At 35.2% G+C, this 21,916-nt stretch overlaps 1 protein-coding gene across 1 annotated transcript in view; it reads left to right on the plus strand.

The window, feature by feature from the left end:
* Positions 1–21,168, plus strand: part of NFXL1 (nuclear transcription factor, X-box binding like 1) — a 49,690-nt gene extending 28,522 nt beyond the window's left edge. The window contains exons 18-23 of the mRNA XM_085322837.1: positions 398–564; positions 1,376–1,445; positions 8,652–8,756; positions 12,012–12,098; positions 15,703–15,783; positions 20,598–21,168. Coding sequence (XP_085178963.1) covers positions 398–564; positions 1,376–1,445; positions 8,652–8,756; positions 12,012–12,098; positions 15,703–15,783; positions 20,598–20,771 — 684 coding nt within the window. The 3' untranslated portion in view covers positions 20,772–21,168. The remainder of the gene's footprint in view (positions 1–397; positions 565–1,375; positions 1,446–8,651; positions 8,757–12,011; positions 12,099–15,702; positions 15,784–20,597) is intronic.
* The last annotated feature ends 748 nt before the right edge of the window (positions 21,169–21,916 follow it).

The raw sequence follows: 21,916 nt of genomic DNA on the forward strand, positions 1-21,916 counted from the left end.
TATTAGAGCAATATGTTGTGACTGAAGTATTGCAAGAACATGCTGGATGGAAAGAGTTAGTTCTGAGCATGAAATTACTTTTTTTTTTTTTTTCTCTAAGTGTTTTCTTTAGAGAATTAACAAGCTTAATGGCAATTTTCCAAAGCTCCGATATTAAGAGGCCCTTTTATGCCCAAAAGGGAGAATGTGGGTCTCTCTGACCTACAAACACTGGCATTTCTGCTTTTCTTCTCAAATTATATTTTAATATTTATTTTGTGTGAGGGATATCTTAATGAATAGCAGAATTCATGTGGGAAACAAATACCTCTACTTTATTCCACTATATAAAAGCTTACTCATGTGATCTAGCAAACAAATGTTTGGCACTTTTAGTAATTTGTTTTTATTTTGTTAGGCAGGTCCAGAATGTTTGCAATGTGAAGAAGAGTGTACCAAGCCACGACCGTCTGGCTGTCCTCACCGATGTGTTTTACCCTGTCATCCTGGGGATTGCCCACCATGCCTTCAAATGCTGAAAATAAAGTGTCACTGCAAACTGTCAATACTGTATATTGAATGCTTGTAAGTAGACGATGAGTTGGGTTCAGTTCTGACAAATACTGYTAGCTGGAAACAAGTTGAAATGTGTAGGGATAGGAGTTACCCTGATGGATGTTATAGTATTTTTCTTTGAAATTATAATTTATAATATAATGTTTTTTCTGCTTAATTTCCTAGTGTTTTATTTGGTATTATTGCTAAAACTATTAAAAGTATATGGAGTCTCATGGGCATAAGTCTTTTACATAGAACTGTTTTAATAATTCTTTTATAATATAGTAATATGCTTAACTATGTAAATATACAGTAATCTGTATATTTTAATTAATCTATATGTAATTATTTTACAGTGTGTAAGGAAGAATTTTATAACAAGAATTAGAATAAATGTAGTCAATGTAAAAATACCTTTAACTAAGACTTAATGAAAAATGAACTTCTGAAATGAAGTGTCTTTTAGTTTATCTTTTTGAATTAGAAAACATGTTTTTGATCATTTATGTCCCTTTTTAATTGTTTGAGGGGGGGGACAGGGCAGTGCTAGCTTTTACTAAATGTAAGATAGACAAAGAGGATTTGAGTTTTATCCTCCATATGCCTATTACTCTGAAAACATTCATCCCACACTTATATGGCCTTCTTTGTGTGTTCTCGCTAAAGTACTTCAAATCCTCTTAATTTATGTGTTTTGTCTGATAGAGATTTAGTATTGTTAGTTCCACAGTACATGGAGCATATTTTTTTTATAGGTATAAATACTTAAAATGCATCCTAACTGTATTGACTTGTGGTTGTTTTTATTTATCACAAAAAAACATGTTTTCTTTTACAGGAAAGTAACTTGTGCTGATTTAAAAGAAAAGGATCTTCTTATTTCCTGCAAAAATCAGTGTCCAAAAGAGGTAGGCCATACTAACAAAAAAAAAAAAACTCAATCTGAGATGTCTGGCGGTTGTGGATAAAAGAGAAATAAATGTATGTGTCTTGATTTTAGCAAGGTTTTTGACACAGTTTCATAGACCATTCACACAAGCAAGCTGGAGAAGCTTAGTCTTGGTGATCGTGCTAAATGATAAATGCAAAAGCTGTTAGTAAATTGTACTCAGAGAGCAGTTTTATGTTTGTTATCAACTTGGAAGGATATATTGAAGGATCATGGATCTTTTCCCACAGCAGTACTAGTGAATGCTTTCATTAATGGCCTGAATGATTAAACATTGAGATGAGACTGAAATGGGAGACTGTGTCCTGTAAGCTGATGTAAAAACTGATCTCGAATATATATTTGCAAAATAATAGGATGCCATTTGGTTAGTACAAATACTGAGAATTTTAGTTGTGGTTGATTATTTTTGGCTAAGTGTAGGGCTAGTAGTCACGGTCTGTGTAGTAATTCTGGAAAAAGATTTTGGACTTTACAAGTTGCTTCAATAGTGAAATATATGCTAAGTAGTGTAAAACATAAGACAAACCAAATAATCTTCCTGCTGTATTCAGCGTTGGTAACCTTCAGCTAAAGAGCTGTTTAGTTTTGGCTACTGGGCCAAGTGACAAGAATCTAGAAGTGTTATGAGTTAAGGTATAAGGAAAAGTGAAAGAACTGAGATAGTTCAGCCTGAAGCAGAGAAGAACAAGGAGGATATATGAGAGCAGGATTTGAGTATATGAAAGTTTGCTACAAAGAAAGAGAATAATAATATCCTTATTGTGTGATGCAAAGACTGGGAAGTGGTAGACTTAGTTATATCAGTAAGGAAGACTTATGTTAAATAACATTTCTGAGCAATGAGACTTGTGAAGTGGTGGGAAGAATTTGGTAGAGATACTACAGAACTTTCACTGGTAAAGATTTTAACAGCTTAATCACATATCAGGATTGATCCAGATACGGATAATACTGCTCTAAGACCAAATGATGAGCTAAATGATCTCTTCCTAGTTCCTTCTAGCCTTGTGATTGTGCTGCTCGTCTGTTTCTAGAAATCTTTTTTTTTTTTTTTTTTAAGTGTTTTTCTTTTTTTTAGTTGACATTAGTTGTAGTGAGGCTGACAACTGTTTCTTCATCCTTCACTGTAGGAAGAGAAAATTTGCGAAGTGGAAGAACGAGAATATTATCAGTGGTATTTTGGGAAGTGTTTCCACTGCTAAGCTCTTCTAAATTTTTGAGAGTCTCCTTCAATGAAATTTAAAAAATGCTTTACTAAGGAAAATATTTCATCCTATAATCACTTCTTATTTCATTTTTGTTTGCCTTGTATTGTCTAGCTAAGTCTTTGTCATGTGCAGTATCAAGCTCATGCTCATAAATAACTTAATCCAACCTATTCTTCTTCATTGCTTCCACTTAGTTCCTTTATGCTAGTTTACCTATGTATTCTGTCTGCTAGGTGGAGACTTACCTAATTTCTTGCAGCTCTGAATTATGCCCCTACCTAATAATTCTGGATTCAAAATTTTCTTCTGTTCCCTTATTTTCCATTGTAAGAATTGTCAAACTTGAATCCCCTCACCCAAAGTCTGTGTTCTGTGCTGCATACCTTTAATCTTCTACTTTTTTTGCCCTGGTAGATGTTTTTCTGATGTCTTTCTGTTCATCCTTCTTATTTGTGTTGGACAAGTGAATGTGCCTGTCATGATTTTCTCATCTAGATTTCTAAAAGTTCTCTTCGTAGTAGGGGAATGCTTTTGGATGTTATTTCATTGTCCATTTACCTCTTAATTTTATCCTTTAATTTCCCTCTCTGTTGCTTTGTTTTCATTTGCTCCAAGATATCCTCTTTATTTTCAAGAGTGCTTATCTACTCACATGAATTGAGAATCTGAAGTACAGGAACACACTTCTAAGATCTCTTCTGTGTCTCATTTTTGACCTTGATTAAGGTAGCTGTAATTTYTCTGGATGTATTCCCAAGACTGTCTGGGACTTGAAATCCCTCAAGCAGTGCTCACAAATTCTGTTTTGCAGCTCAGAATTGCCTTTTTCCACAGATATGTGCAGTTTGTTTGTTCTCCCCCCTCTCCCCAATACAATGGGATGTGGAAGAAGGCTCAGGTCCACAGAATCAGCTTCAGTTGGATAAAGTTTCTGTTCTATCCTAAAATTCTTGTTCGTATAGACTCCTTGAAAAATAAGGTTTTCTATAGCTCCTGCTATCTGAAAAATCTTTTATTGCAACTGATGATGTAAAAATGCTCTCCCATCTCTCCCTGTGTTTCTAGCTCTATTTCTTCTCGAGTTTGATGAAACATGAAAGTATTAGTATTGTCCTGCTTCAGGGAGTTTGAATTTTTTTTTCATGATTCATTATGTGAAAGTACAATTCACCTGATAACTGTTTTGATAACCTCAGAAGTAAAATATACTCTTTATCTTTTTTCTTAAACAACAACAACAAGAAATCCCAGTATTTTAACTTTCCTTTTCTGTGAATATTTAATAATACTAGGAATACTATGTCAATGTTAAAATTATGCAATATTTGTCTGTAACTCTGGGAAAATTACCTAGCTGTATCATAAAACAGATTATACAAATAGTCTCTGTTAAAGGACTCATTGATATGTTAAACATGATTTGAACGAGTGATCTTAACAGCCCCTGCAGACCCCAGCATATATAGATCAGGCCAATTGGGGGTCTTTATAATAAGGATTTATGAGCAACTTGGCCAAAATATAAGATGGATAGGACTACAAAACTTTTAAAGTTCACGAATCAAGTATTTCTACCCAAAAACGAATTGGGAGTGTTTTGTGTGCAACTCTAACTGCCTCAAGTTAATTTCAAGTTAGTATTTTATGAGCGTTTTCTTATTTAGTGTCAGAAGCTGACCTTGGTTACTAGAAGAGATCACTGAAGTTGCTGTTTACTATAAATCAGTGTGGACTGTAACTCTACTATAAAGTTTAGAATAATGCAATTTAGGTTCTACAGAATACAATATTTTCCTGAGATCCGAGATTTGAAATGTTTGTGTCTCCTCTTTTTTTTTAATGGAAATTGTAGTAGACAGTATGATACCATATTTGAATAACAAGTAGCATGCTACTTATGGAGATTATGAAAATCACTTAGTTCTATTGTCTGGTATCTTAAAAAAAAAAAATACTTAAAAGGCTTGCCAGCTTTCATGTTTTTGTTTTGGCTCTTTTAGTATAAAACTAAAAAAGGACTTCTAGTATTATATAGTACAGCTTACATTTCCTTTGAGCTTTAGGGAGCAGCAAGTCTCTGATGATGCCACAGCTGTTACCTGCGATGCTTTAATTAAAGTTCTTCTCTTGTTTGGTAGCAATAACAAAGTATCTTGTTGAACAAAATTTGTCGTTCTATTTAATCAGTGATTAAATTGTTATGATCCTCTTTGCATATACTTTGGGACAAATCTTAAATAGAAGTTTCCATGGGCTATTGGTTTTCTTCATTTATAAATACATGTCAATATCTGTGGATCTCTGTCACTTAAGTTCTTCTATATAATTAGTAATTTTTGACAAAATAACAGTACTTTAAGAGTACATGCTGTCTAGATGTGAAATATGTGACCATGTTGTGGTAAATCTATCCTAACATGCCAGCACAGTAGAGATAATGTCATAAGTTTTAAGAGTAAGGATATCAATTTATATAAAATTTATTTTCTGTAATTCTGCAAAGATCTCTTAAGTGTACATAGTTTTTAGAAATTTAATTTTGAAAGGTGAATGCGCTGCTGCATTACATAAGATTTTCCGTGATCTCTAACATAAGCAGTGGAGGTTTTTAGAGCTCTGGTAGCAGTCACGCTTTAAATTGAAAAGTCTGCTGCTTGAATTGAAAATGATAAAATCTCTCTTGTGCTTAGCTTTTGGGATTGCTACTCAAGAGAGATGCTCTCCTTACAGATGTGTTAACTGGATGTGTGAGTTACCTAGTAGAAGTCAGTAAGCCTGCATAAGTGCTGACTACTTTTGTTGTCATCAGATGAAATGTTAAGGTTTAGATGAGTTGCCTAAGTCAAGGGAAAAAAGCTTTGTAGCATTTCTTGTGTTCAGGACTGCGGATGACGGTACTTTCTCTTGAAGTGCTTAACATGTCAACCACAAAACCTGTTTGTTTTGGCCCTTGGTACAATAGCTATTGATTATGAGAGATTTTTATATGGTGAAAAAAAAAAAACACTTTGTAACTCATCATATGCACTAAACAAACAAACAAACAAAGCCATTCCTGTTACACTATGCAGTAGAAAAAATGATGAATTGTTTCTGTTCACTGAACTCATGAGGGAGATGTTTTGGCCACTCAGTTAACTGAACCTCTTTATTTTACATGTTGTTTTTGCATTGGTGGGAATAGACAGAAACTTGCACTGCTGCCTTCCTTCTTGTGCAGCATCCCCTGTGGTAGTGAACAGCGTATGTTTACACAGAGAACTAAATGTGTAAACAGCTTTCGATATTGGACTAAACACATTATGTACTGTGCAGATTTTGCTGTAATGATTTGTAATGTAATTGTAGTAACACTTGGAAGCTCGGATGAGGGCTACTGTGTAGAATTTGCAGCTCTTTGATTTAACAGCTGACAAATGTAATCTGTTGGCTTTTGACACTATTAACAGAAGTGGAAGTGATAGTTCTCATGACGGATGGTTTTGGCCCGTATGGGATGACTTGCAGGTGAGACTAGAAGTTGCTATTAATTGTGCATGATGCCCTTGAGTAGAACAGTATCACCTGTCACTAGGTGAGCAGTCTCAGCTCTTGCACCTGTGAGTAAAAACTGTTACTGGTGAATCAGGTTGGCTTCATTCCATRTTCCTTACTAGTAGTCTGAACTCAAGGCTCAAAAAATTCTCTCATCTCTTCAGAATAAGATAAAATGCAGGATGGATTTACTTGATGATCAGTTGTGCCAGTCTAACCTGAATTCTTTCTTTGACAAGATGAACAATTTCTTTCCTCTCTCTCCAGTYAAGGAAAATAGATTAGATCTGTTATGTCAGGCTTCAGGAGAGCAGTTGAGGCTCTCCTCAGCTAGTCCAAATAAAGAAAAATAATGCAAGGGCTATTGAGGATTGAGGCAACAATTGGTTGTGTTTTTTAAATATATACGTATCTCTAAATGAATAGTTAGATGAAAGAGGCATTAACAATATGGAAATTTCCCAAGGATTGTATTCAGGACTGATCTTGCATTGTTTTCAGAAATGACCTCGGCACCAAAAAATAGGAATGTTCTTTGACTTTTCTGATGAAAACTTAGTGTTGTCTGTACAAGACAACTGAGGAAGTGCATGTTCAGAAGCAGATAACCTTTAGAGTGTGGTATTAGATACAGAAAAACCATTAAGACCATTCATGTAAAGACTAGTAATAAGCTCTTGGGTGACAGCAAAAATTCTTATTGTCACAGCACAATTAGCTGGAAAGAAACGTAAACGAGAACTGAAGATGTATTAGGGAAGATATTCTATTAAGAATAAGATATTATTAAGACGTTGTACGAAGTCATTTGAAATATTGTATGCAGTTCTGGCTACTGTGTTCAAGAAATATTGATTTAAGCTGGTTGAAATTCAATGAAGGGAATACTGTGGGAATAAAGAGTCTTTTATGGAAGGACAGTTGAGAAATATTTCAATGTGAGGATAAGAACAAATGGATTTAGACTGTCTAGAGGAAAATTTAGAAAATTAGAGAAAAAGGTCTTGCCTCCTGAAGATATGAAGTCTTGGAACAACCTCCCTAGTCCAGCAGTAGAAGAGGGGGGAAAAAAGACTGTTTTCAGTATAAGACTTGGTCCAGTCATATAGGGATCATATGAGGTAGCTACCTGTAGCAAAAAGGGATCTGGATTTGAGGACTTAGTTTCCTTCTAGTCCTATACGAAATGTGCAGTAATAGCAACTGAAAAGAAATCAAACCCTATATCACAAAATGGATCACTAATGGATACAGTAGTGTTTGACTTGACATGAAAGCATATTTACTTGTTCCATAATTTTCATTTCAGCATGGAAAGTTTTACGTACTGTTTTAGGTGTTTGTTCCATGACTCTAGGCTTTAAGATAAGCCGGTTCATTCGTATTTCTAAGAAACAAAATTTATTAATCAACAAGAAATMTATCTATCTATCTATATATGAGTTTTAGAATTGTGTTATGTCGTAATCTCATTTTTGTGAATGAAATGATGTAGCATGCACACATCTATGAAAAATGAATATCTTATCTCTTACCACATTTTCCAAGCTGTATTAATTCCTTAATGACACTTAACAGCTGAATTTTTGCTTTTTACTAAGGGAACCAATACCATTTTTAAAGAATTTTGGAGGGATTTAAACAAAAAAGTCAGATATCTTATGCAAGATACTACCTTCAGTTATTAATATTAGATTTTGTAATGGAAAGTGGAATATCATTATTATGAAGATTTTATATGGGCATATGTATGAACAAGGTATTTTTTTAGTCAASTTTCTAACAGAAAGTGAAACAATTTGCTCTTGTGCCATTTTTGATCTACTATAATGCTGGGAGTACTGCTGTATTTCAGACAGTCACCATAGTTAGATTAGTATCCCAGTTTGTAAGATTGTAGTCTTTCTCAGGTACCAGAAATGGGATAACTTACCAAATGCAGAAATTGAGGATTTTGTGAAATTAATTGGGACATAAGGAAACTGACAACCTGCCTTTTGGCTTTTGCCTAGTTCAGAACATTCTTACATGCAAAACTTCATTTAGTGGGTGGTGATTTTTTTTTTTTTTTTTTTGCACTTCTGGTACTTCTGATTCTTCCCTCTTTTGTTGGCTCTCTGGTCTGTAAGTAGTTGCAGTACAGTTAATCTATGTTTTCAGTTTCTTCCTGTCTTGTGTACTTGTATGTTACCTCTCCCCTGCCCCTCAAGATTATTAGGGTAATTATTGTTACATAAATAACTGTAATGATGACTATATTATAGAAAACATTTGAAAACAAAGTTGTTTTTAATCAAACTATGCAAATAAAATCTTTAAGATTAATAAAATCTCTAATAAATTCAATTCGTAGATTCTTTGTAACTATCCAGTCTCTTTTTGATGTGAGATATTCTTTGTTTTGTTTTTGCTGTTTGTAGTTGCCATGTGGTCACCGATGTAAAGAGATCTGCCATTCAGGGGACTGTCCTCTGAACTGCAACCAGAAGGTTAAACTCCGATGTCCCTGTAAGAGATTGAAAAAGGCAAGTTCTCGGTTACAGTTTTGAGAAAGATGCATCTTTGCCTTTTTGTAGACTTGTATGAGTGAATCGTCTCTAGTATGAATTGGACTAGGTCCAGTTAGTTCAGTAGAGCTGTAATACTTCACAGCAACTAAAGATCTGGACTGCAATATGAAAAGATTTGCTGGAGAACATAAAATCCTATTAATTCTAAAATACAAGGCTATTTCTTTTTTTCCTGGCAGTTCAAGAAAGTGTTCCAACTTATGTAATTAAACAATCTCAGATGTTATATCTTGAATCTCTAACCAATGTGATCAGTTAGTTTTCTGCAAATCTAAAAGCAACTACAGGCATCAGCATTGTTAGCTTTTAACAAGGTGAACAGTCTACATTTATAGATAACCAACTGTATTTTAGGTTGCTTGTATTACTGTGGTGCAAAACAGCATTGGCTTCTGCTGTGGATAAATTTTATTCTGTGCCTAAATGTTCCCCTTGGATGCAGTCTTTCTTCTGCTCTTGTAGAATCCAGAAAACAATTGGTTAAACATATAATTGGAATTCTGATTTCTTCTCTTTAAAATATACCTGTAAGTCTTAAATCAAATGGAATTGTATATGGAAGGTGTAGCTATTAGTGACCTTCTATTTCTGTAACAGCTCAGTTATGTCTAGTTGTTATTGTCTCTGACTTTCATCACATTTTTGAGAAATATGGAAAATGTGTCATATCACCTACTCTTTTTGTATTCTAGTGCTGAATTGTATCTTACTGTACAGTTACTGATTTTTTTTAGTCCAGTTCAGGTTTTATTGTCCCCAATGACAGGACACATTTTTCACTTCTGTGGTTCAGGAGTGCTGCCAAGTAACAATGAAATACACTTTTTAGGATGTTTTTGACGAGTCTAAAATTGTAAAACAGTGGAACCTCACAAGCCTGCTGCTCTGAAAGACCTGCTTATTTAAAATGTGAAGTTTTTCGCTTCAAAAATAGAGAAAACTTGATTATAAGGCGAAGAGATGGTCATGAGCGGTCATTAGGTTTTATGTGAAGCAACCCACAGAATCACAGAACGGGTAAGGTTGGAAGGGACCTCTGGAGATCATCTAGTCCAACCTCCTGCTCAAGCAGGGTCACCTAGAGCATGTTAGACAGGGTTGCATCCAGGCAGGCCTTGAATATCTCCAGAGAAGGAGACTCCACAACCTCTCTGGGCAACCTGGTCCAGTGCTCCGCCACTCTCCCAGCGAAGAAATTCCCCCTCGCGTTCAGGCAGAACTTCCTGTGGTTCAGTTCGTGCCTATTGCGTCTTGTCCTGAAATTTATATTTAAATAGTCATATTAAAATTTTAAAACTTACTTAAATTAGTCAAGAAATGAGCCGTTTGACTTCTAGGGAAATAAGAGTTTGGGATTTTCTTTATTTTTTTTCTTTTTTAAATAGAGAAAGAACTGTACCTGAAATACTGGCCTACTATCTGGAGGTCAAACCAAAATCGCTTTTCTCTTGTACAGAAAACTATATGGTGGAGGGTAATTGATGGCAGAACCAGAAGATTGTGGATAAGTGGACCTTGTTTCAGTTGCAGTCATATGAAACTGTCTTGGTTCTGCAATGTGAAAGATTTTTAGAGCAATTCTTCTATATGAACCTACCCTTGCTAGTGATCCTAGTGGGTATCTGTTGACTCTCTGTATCTACTCTGAGCTGCGTTGTCCCCAGTCACCAGTGAATCTCTAAACCTGCCATATGTGGGTCAAACATACAAATAGYGTGCCTGTATGTTTGGTTTATAAAGTCTGTAGTCTTTCATGTGATTATGAAAACAAACAAATTTTAGCATGTCGTTTACTACTCGATTCTGTATAGAACTCCAGAATTTTTGGCAATGCATGGTACTGTTAAAGCTTGTAGTTTATAAGGCACCTATTCCAAGCCACTATAAATATATTCCATCCTGATGCTGAAGAAATAATCCAGTTTACCAGAGAAAACTTTACTAGTACATCTTTCCTGCTGCTATTGCCTGAATTACCTTTAGTAGCTCCCTTTGCGATGAAGACAGGCCTGTCACCTACAGTCTCGTGAAGATAACTGTATGTGTTGCTTTGACTGGGCCAGTTTTAGATATCTTATTCTTCCGCTTTGACTCACTTTTCTGTCTTCTGTGTTTTGTATTAGAATCAAGTAATTGATTCTGTAAATTCTGGAGTCTTATAGCAGTCTTTCTTAAGCGATTTATTGTTACAGGAGGAGTCACTGAACCAGCACAACTAATATCAAACATATGATTTAATGACTTTGAGTATAGAACAGGAAGAATGTTTTATTCCCCTTCTAGCATTTAAATTAAATAACTGTTTTTCTAAATTAAATGTGGTCATAATGTTGRATCATGATGTTATGTGTGTAAAATGTACAGACAGATGAAATATTTGAATTTGTAAGTCTGTCAATTTCTATTTTTAGCCATCTCTGCATTGGTCAGGTGTTTTTAACATGCTTGAATTGATTTGAAGGAAAGTTAAGTATTGCAAAAATAAATGTATTGTCTAAATATTCCTATATTTAAGACTCGTGTTTAGAAAAAATCTTATTTGTAGACTGAATATTTTTAATGTTTTGTGTGAATTTTGTGGATTTCTGTTTGTATGCATTATGAAAAATCACAAGTTATGATTGTCATGTGTAGCCTTTACAATATAAAAGCCAACGTAGTTTCACGTTCTGTTACTGTACCTACCCAACAATATCCTTGATAAGCTAGTAGTATAGATAACATACCAGTTCTCTCTGCTTCTYTTTCTGTCTTTGTAATATTGCGGGAGAAATGGGGATTTTTTTTCGTGAACAGAAACAGATATTGCCCCATGCTCTCAGACAGTACTGATGATTTGTAGGCTAGTGAAGAGAATGCATGTCAAATTGCTGAATCTGARTGCTGGTTCTTTATGCGAGAATCCACAAAGTTATGTTATTTAGTCTTAGGTAGACAAGTGAGAAAATGGAAGGAAACAAAGGGGTTAAACGTGGCTGTTTGGTTGTTTCTTACTTTCAGTGTAGCTAATCAAAAAGAGGGAAAATAGAAGAGGGCAAAGTTTAATACAAAGTTAAAGATTTGAATAGTGTTTAATTACCTTTATCTTCTGTGTAGCCAATAGTTTAGCAAATACAAAATTTTCATAATTTTCATAGTGAAATAGACTTTAATTTAAATTTTGTGTATAGTGAAATGTGTTTTAAAAGACATTAAATGTATACTTAACAGGAATTACAGTGCAGCAAGATACGAGAAGGCCAGGTTTCACTAGAATGTGATGTGTTATGCAAGGAAATGAAACGAAAGGCATCTGAGGTAATGAAACGAAAGGCATCTGAGGTAATGTATCTATCACAGTTAAAACTTATTCTCACTCCAGCTAAAACTTATTCTCACTCCTTCAAGCAAAGGGGAAAAGTGAACAGAATTATTTTTTTTCAAGACAATACCAGAAAGAAATGCAATGTAATCAAGCAGATGTGTTTAATAGGACCTGCCTTTTCAGACTGTTAAGTTCAGCTTCATGTGTTAGAAATATGGGTGATGAGAATAACATTGTTTGTTTGCAGATGGTGTTAATTAGTTTAATGGCATGCTATGCTAATGTGATACTGTTGTCTTCCTGATTGGCGTGTGCAGGTGTGTATGCACATATATGTTAGAACTGGTTCTTTCCTCTTTGAGAACAAGCAATGATCAATGATGGTAAAATTTTGATGCTTTAGGATTAAGGCCAGCTACTTCACAGAGCATTGTTAGATCTGCTCTTTCTTGTGGAGATTATGCAGCCATCAGTGGACAACCTGATCATCATGCCAATGTAATCCTATCACACTATATTAGTTACTCTGAAGCAGAAGAATTGAGTTTTCAGCAATTGTAGTGTACTTTAAATGTGACCTCTCCCAGTTCTGCTGTTTTATGGAGTTCAGAAATTGCTGCAAAATGTCGCATAGAGAGACAGACTATCTATCTTGCTTTTCACGAGGTTTTTACAAAAACAGAATTGGTACATATGTTGCTTGGCTTTCATTGAGTAAATGTGAGATGTGATAAACACAGCCCAAAAAATCATTGGATAAAACTGACTTGTCTGTTTCTGCCCAGAAGAGGAGGAGAAGCAGAATCCTTCTGCTCAGGATTGATAGGCGGGTTCTCACAGGTATCACATAAACCAAATTCTACAGTTTTGCTAGTTGATAAACTTCTTGCGATATGCCTCTAAAAACTGCAGTAATAACAAACAGTTGTAGTATGAGTATGGAGTTAATTCCATGTCTGTAGGATGTAGAGTGCATGAAAGAAGGTAGATCAATTAAAAATCTGCATGAACTGAGGCAAGGAACACATGTCAGTGTGGGTGTATCTGGACTTGCTAATGGCTAAATTCTCATAAGGTGGCAACAAATGATCTTGCTGAAATAAGTCGTCTGTCTGAAGAATACTTGTATTCTAGCACAAGTAATTTTAGCAGTATTTGAGAACTTCTAATTATTCCCTTAGGTCAAGATTTTACAGCTGTTTCATTCTAAGTTACTATATTACTTAGGTGGGTACTACTTCCTATTTCTTGCTCACGCTACTGTAACCTGCATGAAGCAACGGTCTCATGCAATGAGCAAATGGCTGCAAGTCTCTAGTACAGGTGATGCTACAGTCATGTGGCATATCCTAGCTATGGGTACCATCCTCACAGAAGAATATGTATTTGGTTGCTTTTTTTCTGAAGTTATAAAGTTCTACTTAAATGCTCACTGAACAGTGAGCCTTTGTGCAGCCTTTGACTTGAAAATGATGCACAAGAATTAGTGAATAACAAAATAAGCTTACTGCAATGTGTCAAGACTGCAAGGTCTGTTAAATTTCAGCCCTTTACAAAGGGAATTTAGTTTGCCATTGCAAAATGACCATCAGTGTCCAAAAATGAAGTGTGTTAACTCTTACTCACTAGTTGCTATATATTATTTAGTATATACTTCTGAGAAATTCAAGTGTCTTTTACTGTATATTTTATTATTAAAGAAATAGTTCTAGAAATACTTTTCCACACTGTGATTATGTTGGTTAATTTCCCTCCACCTGAAATCTCGAACAAGTATAGCCACACCAGTGTAAAAAGCTTTTTTTTTTTTTTTTTTAGTCCATATTTGTGCTTCACTCTTTATTTTGGACCTGATGGAGCAGCCATTAGATGGCAGTAAAATATCAGAAGGCTAGTTAGTTGTGCCATTTTTTCACACAATACTTTGAAATTATAGATGTGCTGCAGAGGTSTTTTTTATGTTGTTCTGAAGAGACTCCATCACTGTCTAGTTTTTATAAAATTCTTAATTAAAAAAWTTGAGATAGATGGTTTAACAATTTAAAAGGCTACCGGAAAACCTGCAAATACGATGTTTTATTGGCCTTGTCCTTAGTGCAGTTTCAGCTACAGTGTTAAAAAGTGTGAGCTAGCGTGCATCCTGCTTGGTCTTGAAGAGCTCTTAGGTTRTAAATTGTTTGGAGTAAGTTCCATCTGTGCAAACCGTATTTAGTAGCTTGTCTTTGATAGTATGCAAGTCATGATAAACATATATATGCACATATACATATCTGTCTATACACACACATGTTATTAGGATACAGATCTTTTTAAATTTCAAATTAGAAACTAGACTTTTGCATTTAACTTTGGTAAGGTAGTAATTCAGAGCCTACAGTACAGTCAAATTTATACAAGAAGGTGGCAGATCACATAGTGATACTTCCCCAATATACTCTCCCTGTTAYTTCTGTTACTGTAAATCTCACAGAACTTCTGAATGAGAGCTGGTATCCATGTTTAATGTTTTTTTGCATTTTTCTCTTGTTAGCTTGCCTAGTTATTTTTTAGCCTGCATAGACCTTTGGCACTTACAGTTCAGTAATACAGGATGTTTTAAGCTTAACCGTGTATTGGATGGGAGAAAAACACTTCCCTCTGTGAACTTGCCTCCTGAGAATTTCACTTCATGGGCCTAGCTTTTGTATTATGAAGAATAATTGATTTATCCTTACTTTCTTACCTTTCAGGATTTGATGTGCCCCATTAATCACCTGCTTTTCACCTGACAAATCCTAGTTATGCTCTCCTCTTTAGATAGAAGCCACTCCATCCTGTTATCCTTTGTGCATGTTCAAGCTGCACATCTTCCTGATATCACTGAACCAAAACTGAATGCGGGAGCTTAGATTCAAGGGCAGTCTGTGTTTATAGATTGGTGTGTTTCATTCTTTTCCTAATAATTCTTAATATTTAGTTTCTTGAATGCTACAAAACACTTCTATAGAAATATGACTTGTTAATAGTTCTATGACTTTTGCATGATGAGGCGCTTCTAGTTACATTCACAGTTTGCATTACCCCTTGGGCCATAAAGCAGATCGTGTATGCATTATCCAAAATATATCTTATTCAGTACAGATGTAGAAATTATCTTTCACTTTAGTAGTCATGGAGTGTTTAAAGCACTTGGAATGAAGTGTGTATGTGTATGAATTATATATATATGCAAGTAATACCTGTGTATGTAAATGGTGCTGAATTGAGGATTAAGATGCTGACAACATAGAGTAACTATCTCTAGCATTTTTCATGGCTGTTGGTGAATAAGCACCTCTCTCCCCCACCTCCCCCAGTTTAGTGTTTGTTGATTATGTTTGTTGGTTATGTTTGTCAGATTAAAGTTAGTCAGAAGCCCAATTTATACCCTGAGAACATCCACTATGTACTTGATATTTTTCAAGCATAAGATGATAAGGCTTTTTTCCAGAATATTTTATGATCTAAATAAATTAAAAGCTCACTAGATAAAGGTTTTGCTTGCTTTTGCTCAGAACCAATCTATAAAAAGTAATTATAATTCTATGAACAAATAAATATAGTTGTTGTTTACAACAGCTGCTCATCATTTCTGTATCTGGACAGATAAAAGAAGCTGAAGCCAAAGCTGCTATTGAGGAAGAGAAACGAAGACAGCAGGTATCAACCTTTCCTTCTCCCGCACTGCATCACTTTGTTCTTTTAGTAGATCATTTATTTTGCATGCAGCTAACGATACAGTTTGTAARGTGATATTTACAATCCTTCCTGTCAGCTGTTGTTTTAGGCTGAGAAGTCTGTGTGCTGTGAATGACTTACAATGGTTTAGAACTCAAATGTTTTCCCAAACAATTTTCATAATTTTATGCAAAATGATAATTAAACTGATTCATATTGCATTAACAAACTGTTTATAGTTTATTTTTAAAATAGCGGGTTCTGGGTTTTTATTAAATATTTCATAATACATAAGATATAAATTACTCAACRGGCTTCATAGCCATTTAAATACTGGCTGAAGCTTTTTTCAACCATGAAAGAATGAGGAAGCATAAATGAGTCATTGTCCTTGGAGGTCTCTGAGKGGGGGAAAAATGTATTTACTGTAACTTCTATTGTTGTCATTAGTTGCTGCTGTTGTCTGTTGTTGGTGAATGTATGTTGACAGCATTATAATCCAAGAGATTACTGTGCCAGCTGCCTCATCTCTAATAATGATCTTTTTTCAGAGAATAATTGTAAGCTTGTTTTGATGGTGAAGGCTTGGTCAGGTTTATCATCTAGAAGCTATAGTTCTAATGAACTCCTTCCAACTAGTTAATGCATGTATGCCTGTGACAGAGCATTTGACACAAAATCGCCTTCCAAGTCCAGTAGGTGATTCATGACTTTCTTATGTAATTGTTTTGATAAACAAGTAAAATTAGATTAAATTTGCTTCTTCATCTGGATTTCGCATTCCATTCTTATCCTTATCATAGAGCAGTGGTTCACCCTCTGCTCAAAGGGGAGTAAGGGAGGTGTATTTCCTGGACTAGTTGTCTTGTACTATTTACCCAGTCTCATTAGAATGTTCTTGCATGGACAGTTCTTCTGTGGGCCATAACTTGAGTTATGCCTGCTTTGATTAATTGTGTGAAGACTCTACTAAAGCATCATGTACACTAATTAATGCTCTAGCAAGACCTACCTTTTTTTCCCCCCCCCCCCAGTGGAGGTGTATCCCTCATGCATGTACCTGTTGTCCAGGGCATCGTGGTCATCTTGTCATTCATGCCTCAGCTATCTACAGTGTTGATCTGCGTATCCCTTCATATGATTCAGTTCATCTGACTCTGTTTTTCTAAGCTAAACTTAGAAATGTTAGTTCCAGGATTAAGGCAGGAAGTGTAGCATGCATRCAAATACTTGAAACATTTTGTCTCAGCAGTGATAATCTGTAACTGACAGTATTGCAAGCTGAATACAGAAGTGCACTAATAGACATTTACAGTTATAAAGAATAAAACTCTTAAAGTTGTTGGTGTTTGTATTGCACTGATTTTTTTTTTCCTTTTTTTTTGGAGGAAAATAAAAAGGTGTCCAGTGACTAATGATTTCTGCCTCATAATCATTTAAGTTATTGTCCCTCCAGAGAAGTCACTGTACTGAGACTTCTCTAATATTACAGCAGATTTGCTTGACTAGCGCAGCGTGCAGTGTTAGTTTTATCTTCTTGAATCTTCAGYAGTGATTATTTCTCTCTGCAGTCATGCTGTCATTGCTTTTCACTTCTGTGTTCGCTGAAGTCTAACAGTGTCTGTCTGGCACTCCACCGTGCAACAACTTGGTGGCTGCTGAGGTTGGAAAGGATGGACGTTGCCTTCAAGGAAAGAAGACTTCACCAATACATAATCAAGCGTATTAGCAGTTTGGTTTATAATGGCTAGTTGTATAGCACAATAGAAAAGATTACACTATGACAACAGTAATTAATAAATAGGCCCTAAAATTGCACACCATTCTTGCCAGATACTTTTATCTCAAACTGATTACTTTCCCATTTGACTTCATAAATCTGCTGTCTAGTGATGCAATTTGGAGCACCTCACTGTGATAGGCAGTTGGGTCCCTTATACACAATAAATGTATTTTCTTACTCCCTTCTGACAGTGTGCATTATGTGCCATATTCCTGATCTCATYAGTACATTCTTATATAAACTGTTTGTCTGATAGTCACAGCTCTTCCTGAGGCCTATTTTGTTTCATGCTTTAGGAAATCCTTTATATGCACACTAGTCAATGTTGTGGCTAAGTCTACAGATTTATATTTTGGTATGTACTGTATTTCTTAGTAGCTTCTGTTAATGTCACTTAGGAATAGAATTCCTTGCTGCTTAGTTGAAGGGAGAGGGCTGGATGAGGCACCTAGTCATGCCTTTAGCAGCTAGACTTTCCTTCTGCTTCCAGTTCAGAGGCACATTGTGAGGCCAGTTACTACAGTGGAAAACTTAGTGCTGTGATTATTTACGTTTAGATAAAGTGCACTCTGTCCCATTCCAGCCTAAAAGATTTGGTGAACTTCTGTAGCTCAGTTGATAGCAAGCAGTGGTTCACTACTTAAAGTTGGGGACTCAACTTGAATTATAATTTTATGAAATATGATTTTTTTCCCATTTTCCTTAGAAAGAAAAATAGCTTAACGTCTCTTTAGGAGGTTCAAAAGTCAAGCATCTCCAAATTCTGTAAAATAAAATCTGCAATTTCAGGATGCATCATGTGTCTGTATAGTCAGTGTTTTATTTGTACTCATTTAACTGTATTTTCCTGTAGGGCTGCTTCTCCTTTCAGTGCRGGAGAAGTGTAGAAGGTGACAGAGGAGCAAAATTCAGTACCTGGGCAACAGTAAACTGGATGTTAACTAACTTTCAAATTTGAAAAAAATTGCATTTCATTTTACTTTTAATCTGTCTGTAGATAGAGAAGTTAACTTATTACTTTATATAAAAAGCTAGAGCTTGTTTAGTTTGAAAAAATATATAGCTTACTGAAGACTAGAAAGAACCATTACTTTATTCAGAGGTCACTAAAGTTACACCATGACTGAGAACTGTATAAAATCTATAGGTAGTTTTGTAAGGTGGTTGGTATCTTCAAATTCTGTATACAATAATATGAGTACTTGTTTCTTTCTTTGTGTTTTGCTTTTATCTATKCATTTTTAGCCAAATTCTGTAAAGATTAGTAGGTAAGCAATTCAGTATCCTTTATATAATTGCTGAAATCATTTATCTTAATTCACATTACTGCAGTACCTGAGGCTGTCTGCTTCTAACCCTTGCAGATCACAAGGATATGATAATACTTGCAAAACTACATCTGTGGTATCTTTTTATACATCTGTATAAAACAAAATCCTACTGTATTATCTATAAAACCTGAAGAACTCTATACTGGCCKTCAGGTTTTGGATTTTTAAAAATTCTTTCATTAAAATATTTTGCTTTCCTAAAGGAGGATTAGATGGTTGTAAGTAATCTTGTTTCAAATCGACTGTGGGATTAGGCTGAATTTTCCTACCATATCATCAGAGAAGTGCCAGCAGTTCCTGCCTTTATTAGGATACAAAGGGATAGACATCAAAATGGGTCCTTTTTTCTTGCTAATAGTGGTATCTGGCACAAGAAGGGAACTCAGATATGCTTCGTGAAACTCTGATAAATATTTCTGTCAGCAGAGGAATACCAGACATCTTATAGTCTTGAGTTCCAAATGAAGATTGTATTTACTGGAGAGTACTTCTCTGTCCATTTCCCAAAGCAGACTCATTCTTGTTTCTTTAATGCACCTACCTTACTGTCTTAGTCCCACTCTTCCTGGCAGCACTACTGTGGTAATCAGGTAGATTTATTTTCTTCTGTAGCCAGGCTTTGTCTCTGTTCACTGTCCACATTTTGTCTGCTTCAGCTCAGTCTTGTTCTTTTTGCCCAACCATTCCCAGCTTGCCTCAATTCTACTACTCTGGTCTTCATTCTTTTTTAGGAGTTTATTGAATATATCTCTGTTCTCTAGCTTCTTGTCCCATATTTTCTCTACTAGTTAATATACCCCAAAATCTGTGATTAAACTTTTCTTGGTTCTCCTTTAGAACACCTTTTCTGATCTTGTTCTGCGTAGCAGTCAGCTGGCTCCAGGGGTCCTTGTTTTTTCTCTTTGGAGTCTGGCTCCAGTCTTGCACTCCTGGATCCAGGCTGCCTGTTACTACTCTCTGATCCAGGCACGACCCTGGAACTGCTGTTACAGGTAGAAGCTTGACATTCCTTTTGATTTTCCCAGTTCCTTTGTGTTGTTTCTAGGCATGAAGGCACATGCTTACAGGGTAATATGCACCTACTGCAGTCAAATAGATGAGTTACAACATTTAGACAGGCAGAACAAAGATTCTATTTCTTAAGATTATAGCTGTTAATTTAAAATTTAGCTGTGCATGCAAAATGCAAAGAATTGTGGAGGAAAAAAGGATGAATTTTCTTAGGGTAAGCAAAGAGTGCATCCTTATTAGAGGGATTTGTTTGCTTTTAGATTTCAGCCTATACTCTTAGATATGTTTTTGTAAGAGTTTTAAAAATATTCATGAGAACTATTCTGTAATGGGAAAACCCGTTACTTTAAGCTATACCATGAAAATAGCAGTCTCACCTTGGCTTAAGATATGCAGTCTGAGATTTTTTWAAAAAAAWTTATATAACATTTCAATTGGTTACATTTTTGCAGTGTTTTAAAAGAAACTAAATGATTGTTTAATACTTGGAAGGCAAGTGCCATAAAACCATGAGATCTGATGCTTCCGTATCATCTTTAAGGGCTCTGTAACTTTCATTAGCTGACACTTATTTTTGTAAATGAACTATGGGAATATTATTTGAATTTGAATGTTTCCTTGTTCTTAATCTTGACACATTGTCAACTATTTCTCTGGTTTTTCTTATCTAGGCTGAACTGGAAGCTTTTGAAAACAGGTTAAAAGGACGAAGAAAGAATAAGAAGAGAAAGGATGAAGTAGAAATTGAGCAATCATCATGGCAGAAGTATAAGAACCTCATTATGCTGCCAGTGTTTGGAGTTGCTGTTGTCATGCTTGCATGGCTCATGGTCTACAATGACTGAAATGACTCTTAAGTATTTAATATACCTCAGTGGGGCTCTAGGTAGCTATTACTGTTATAATGTTAGTCTGTGTATACTAGAACTTAATATGCATAGAGTCTTAATGTATGTATACTATTTGCCAAAAAAGTAGAGGGTTAGGAAGGAGTGTCACCTTTTGTGTTACTACATTCACAGCACAAAGCTGAATTCAGACACTGAGAGTAAAGAAATAATAGGTTTTAGTCTACACTAAAGTGYTGATGTAACTTATCTGGCTGAAATCTGTTAACATTTATTTTATTATACTGTTACCTTACTGTTTCTTGTCTCCATTCCACAATACTAAGAGTAGCTTAGAATAAAATGCTTTACTGAATGTTTCTTTCCAGTAAAATAAATTTAGTGTTTTGTTAAAGATTAGTACTTTTATGTTATGTTTTATGTTGGTCTTCATGTTGTATTACACAAAGTATAATTCCTGTGATTCATGTCAGTTTTAATGATAAACTAGTGGGGAGCTTCTCATCAGTTAGACTTATGAATGATCTATGCCCTCATATCAGAATTTTTAGAGAAGGGAAATGTGAGCTATCTTCCAAGTGTGCTATAACACAAACAATAAAGTGGGCCACCTTTAGGGACAGCTTTTTTTTCCCCTCTTCTTCAAAATTAAACCAACTGAAAGCTTAATTAGTGAACAGATGCAAGGACTGAACATGGGGTGAAGTAGTTTCAGTGCACAGGGTGTGTTCTCATCACTGCTTTCTGGTGTTGGTTACAGGGAGTAATACGAAACTCAACTTGGTATCTCTTGATTGTTTCTCTCGAGTATTTCTATAAATAAGTGTCACATTTGAATATCTGCTTAAATGYACAAAAACAAAGCAAATGAATAATTCAACTATACAGTTATTTAGCTCTGAAGTCATCTGGATGGTGCTTGCTAATCATGTGTGAGCTATCTAATCTTCTAAATATTTAGATTTTCTTACTGATACTAGAATACCTTGCTTTAGAGTGTCAGTACAGGGTCCTGTTTGCTGATAGGACTGAAAGATTTTTCAGAGCTTCAAAACTTATGAGAAGCTACATTGTCTCAGCTAAATAGAAAACTGAATTTTAAAATATCTGCTGTAAATTTTATGCTAATAAATAAGCAATGT

The sequence above is a fragment of the Rhea americana genome, unplaced genomic scaffold (genome assembly GCF_003343005.1).
Source record: "Rhea americana isolate MKP2758 unplaced genomic scaffold, rheAme1 scaffold_8, whole genome shotgun sequence".
Classification (NCBI taxonomy): domain Eukaryota; kingdom Metazoa; phylum Chordata; class Aves; order Rheiformes; family Rheidae; genus Rhea; species Rhea americana.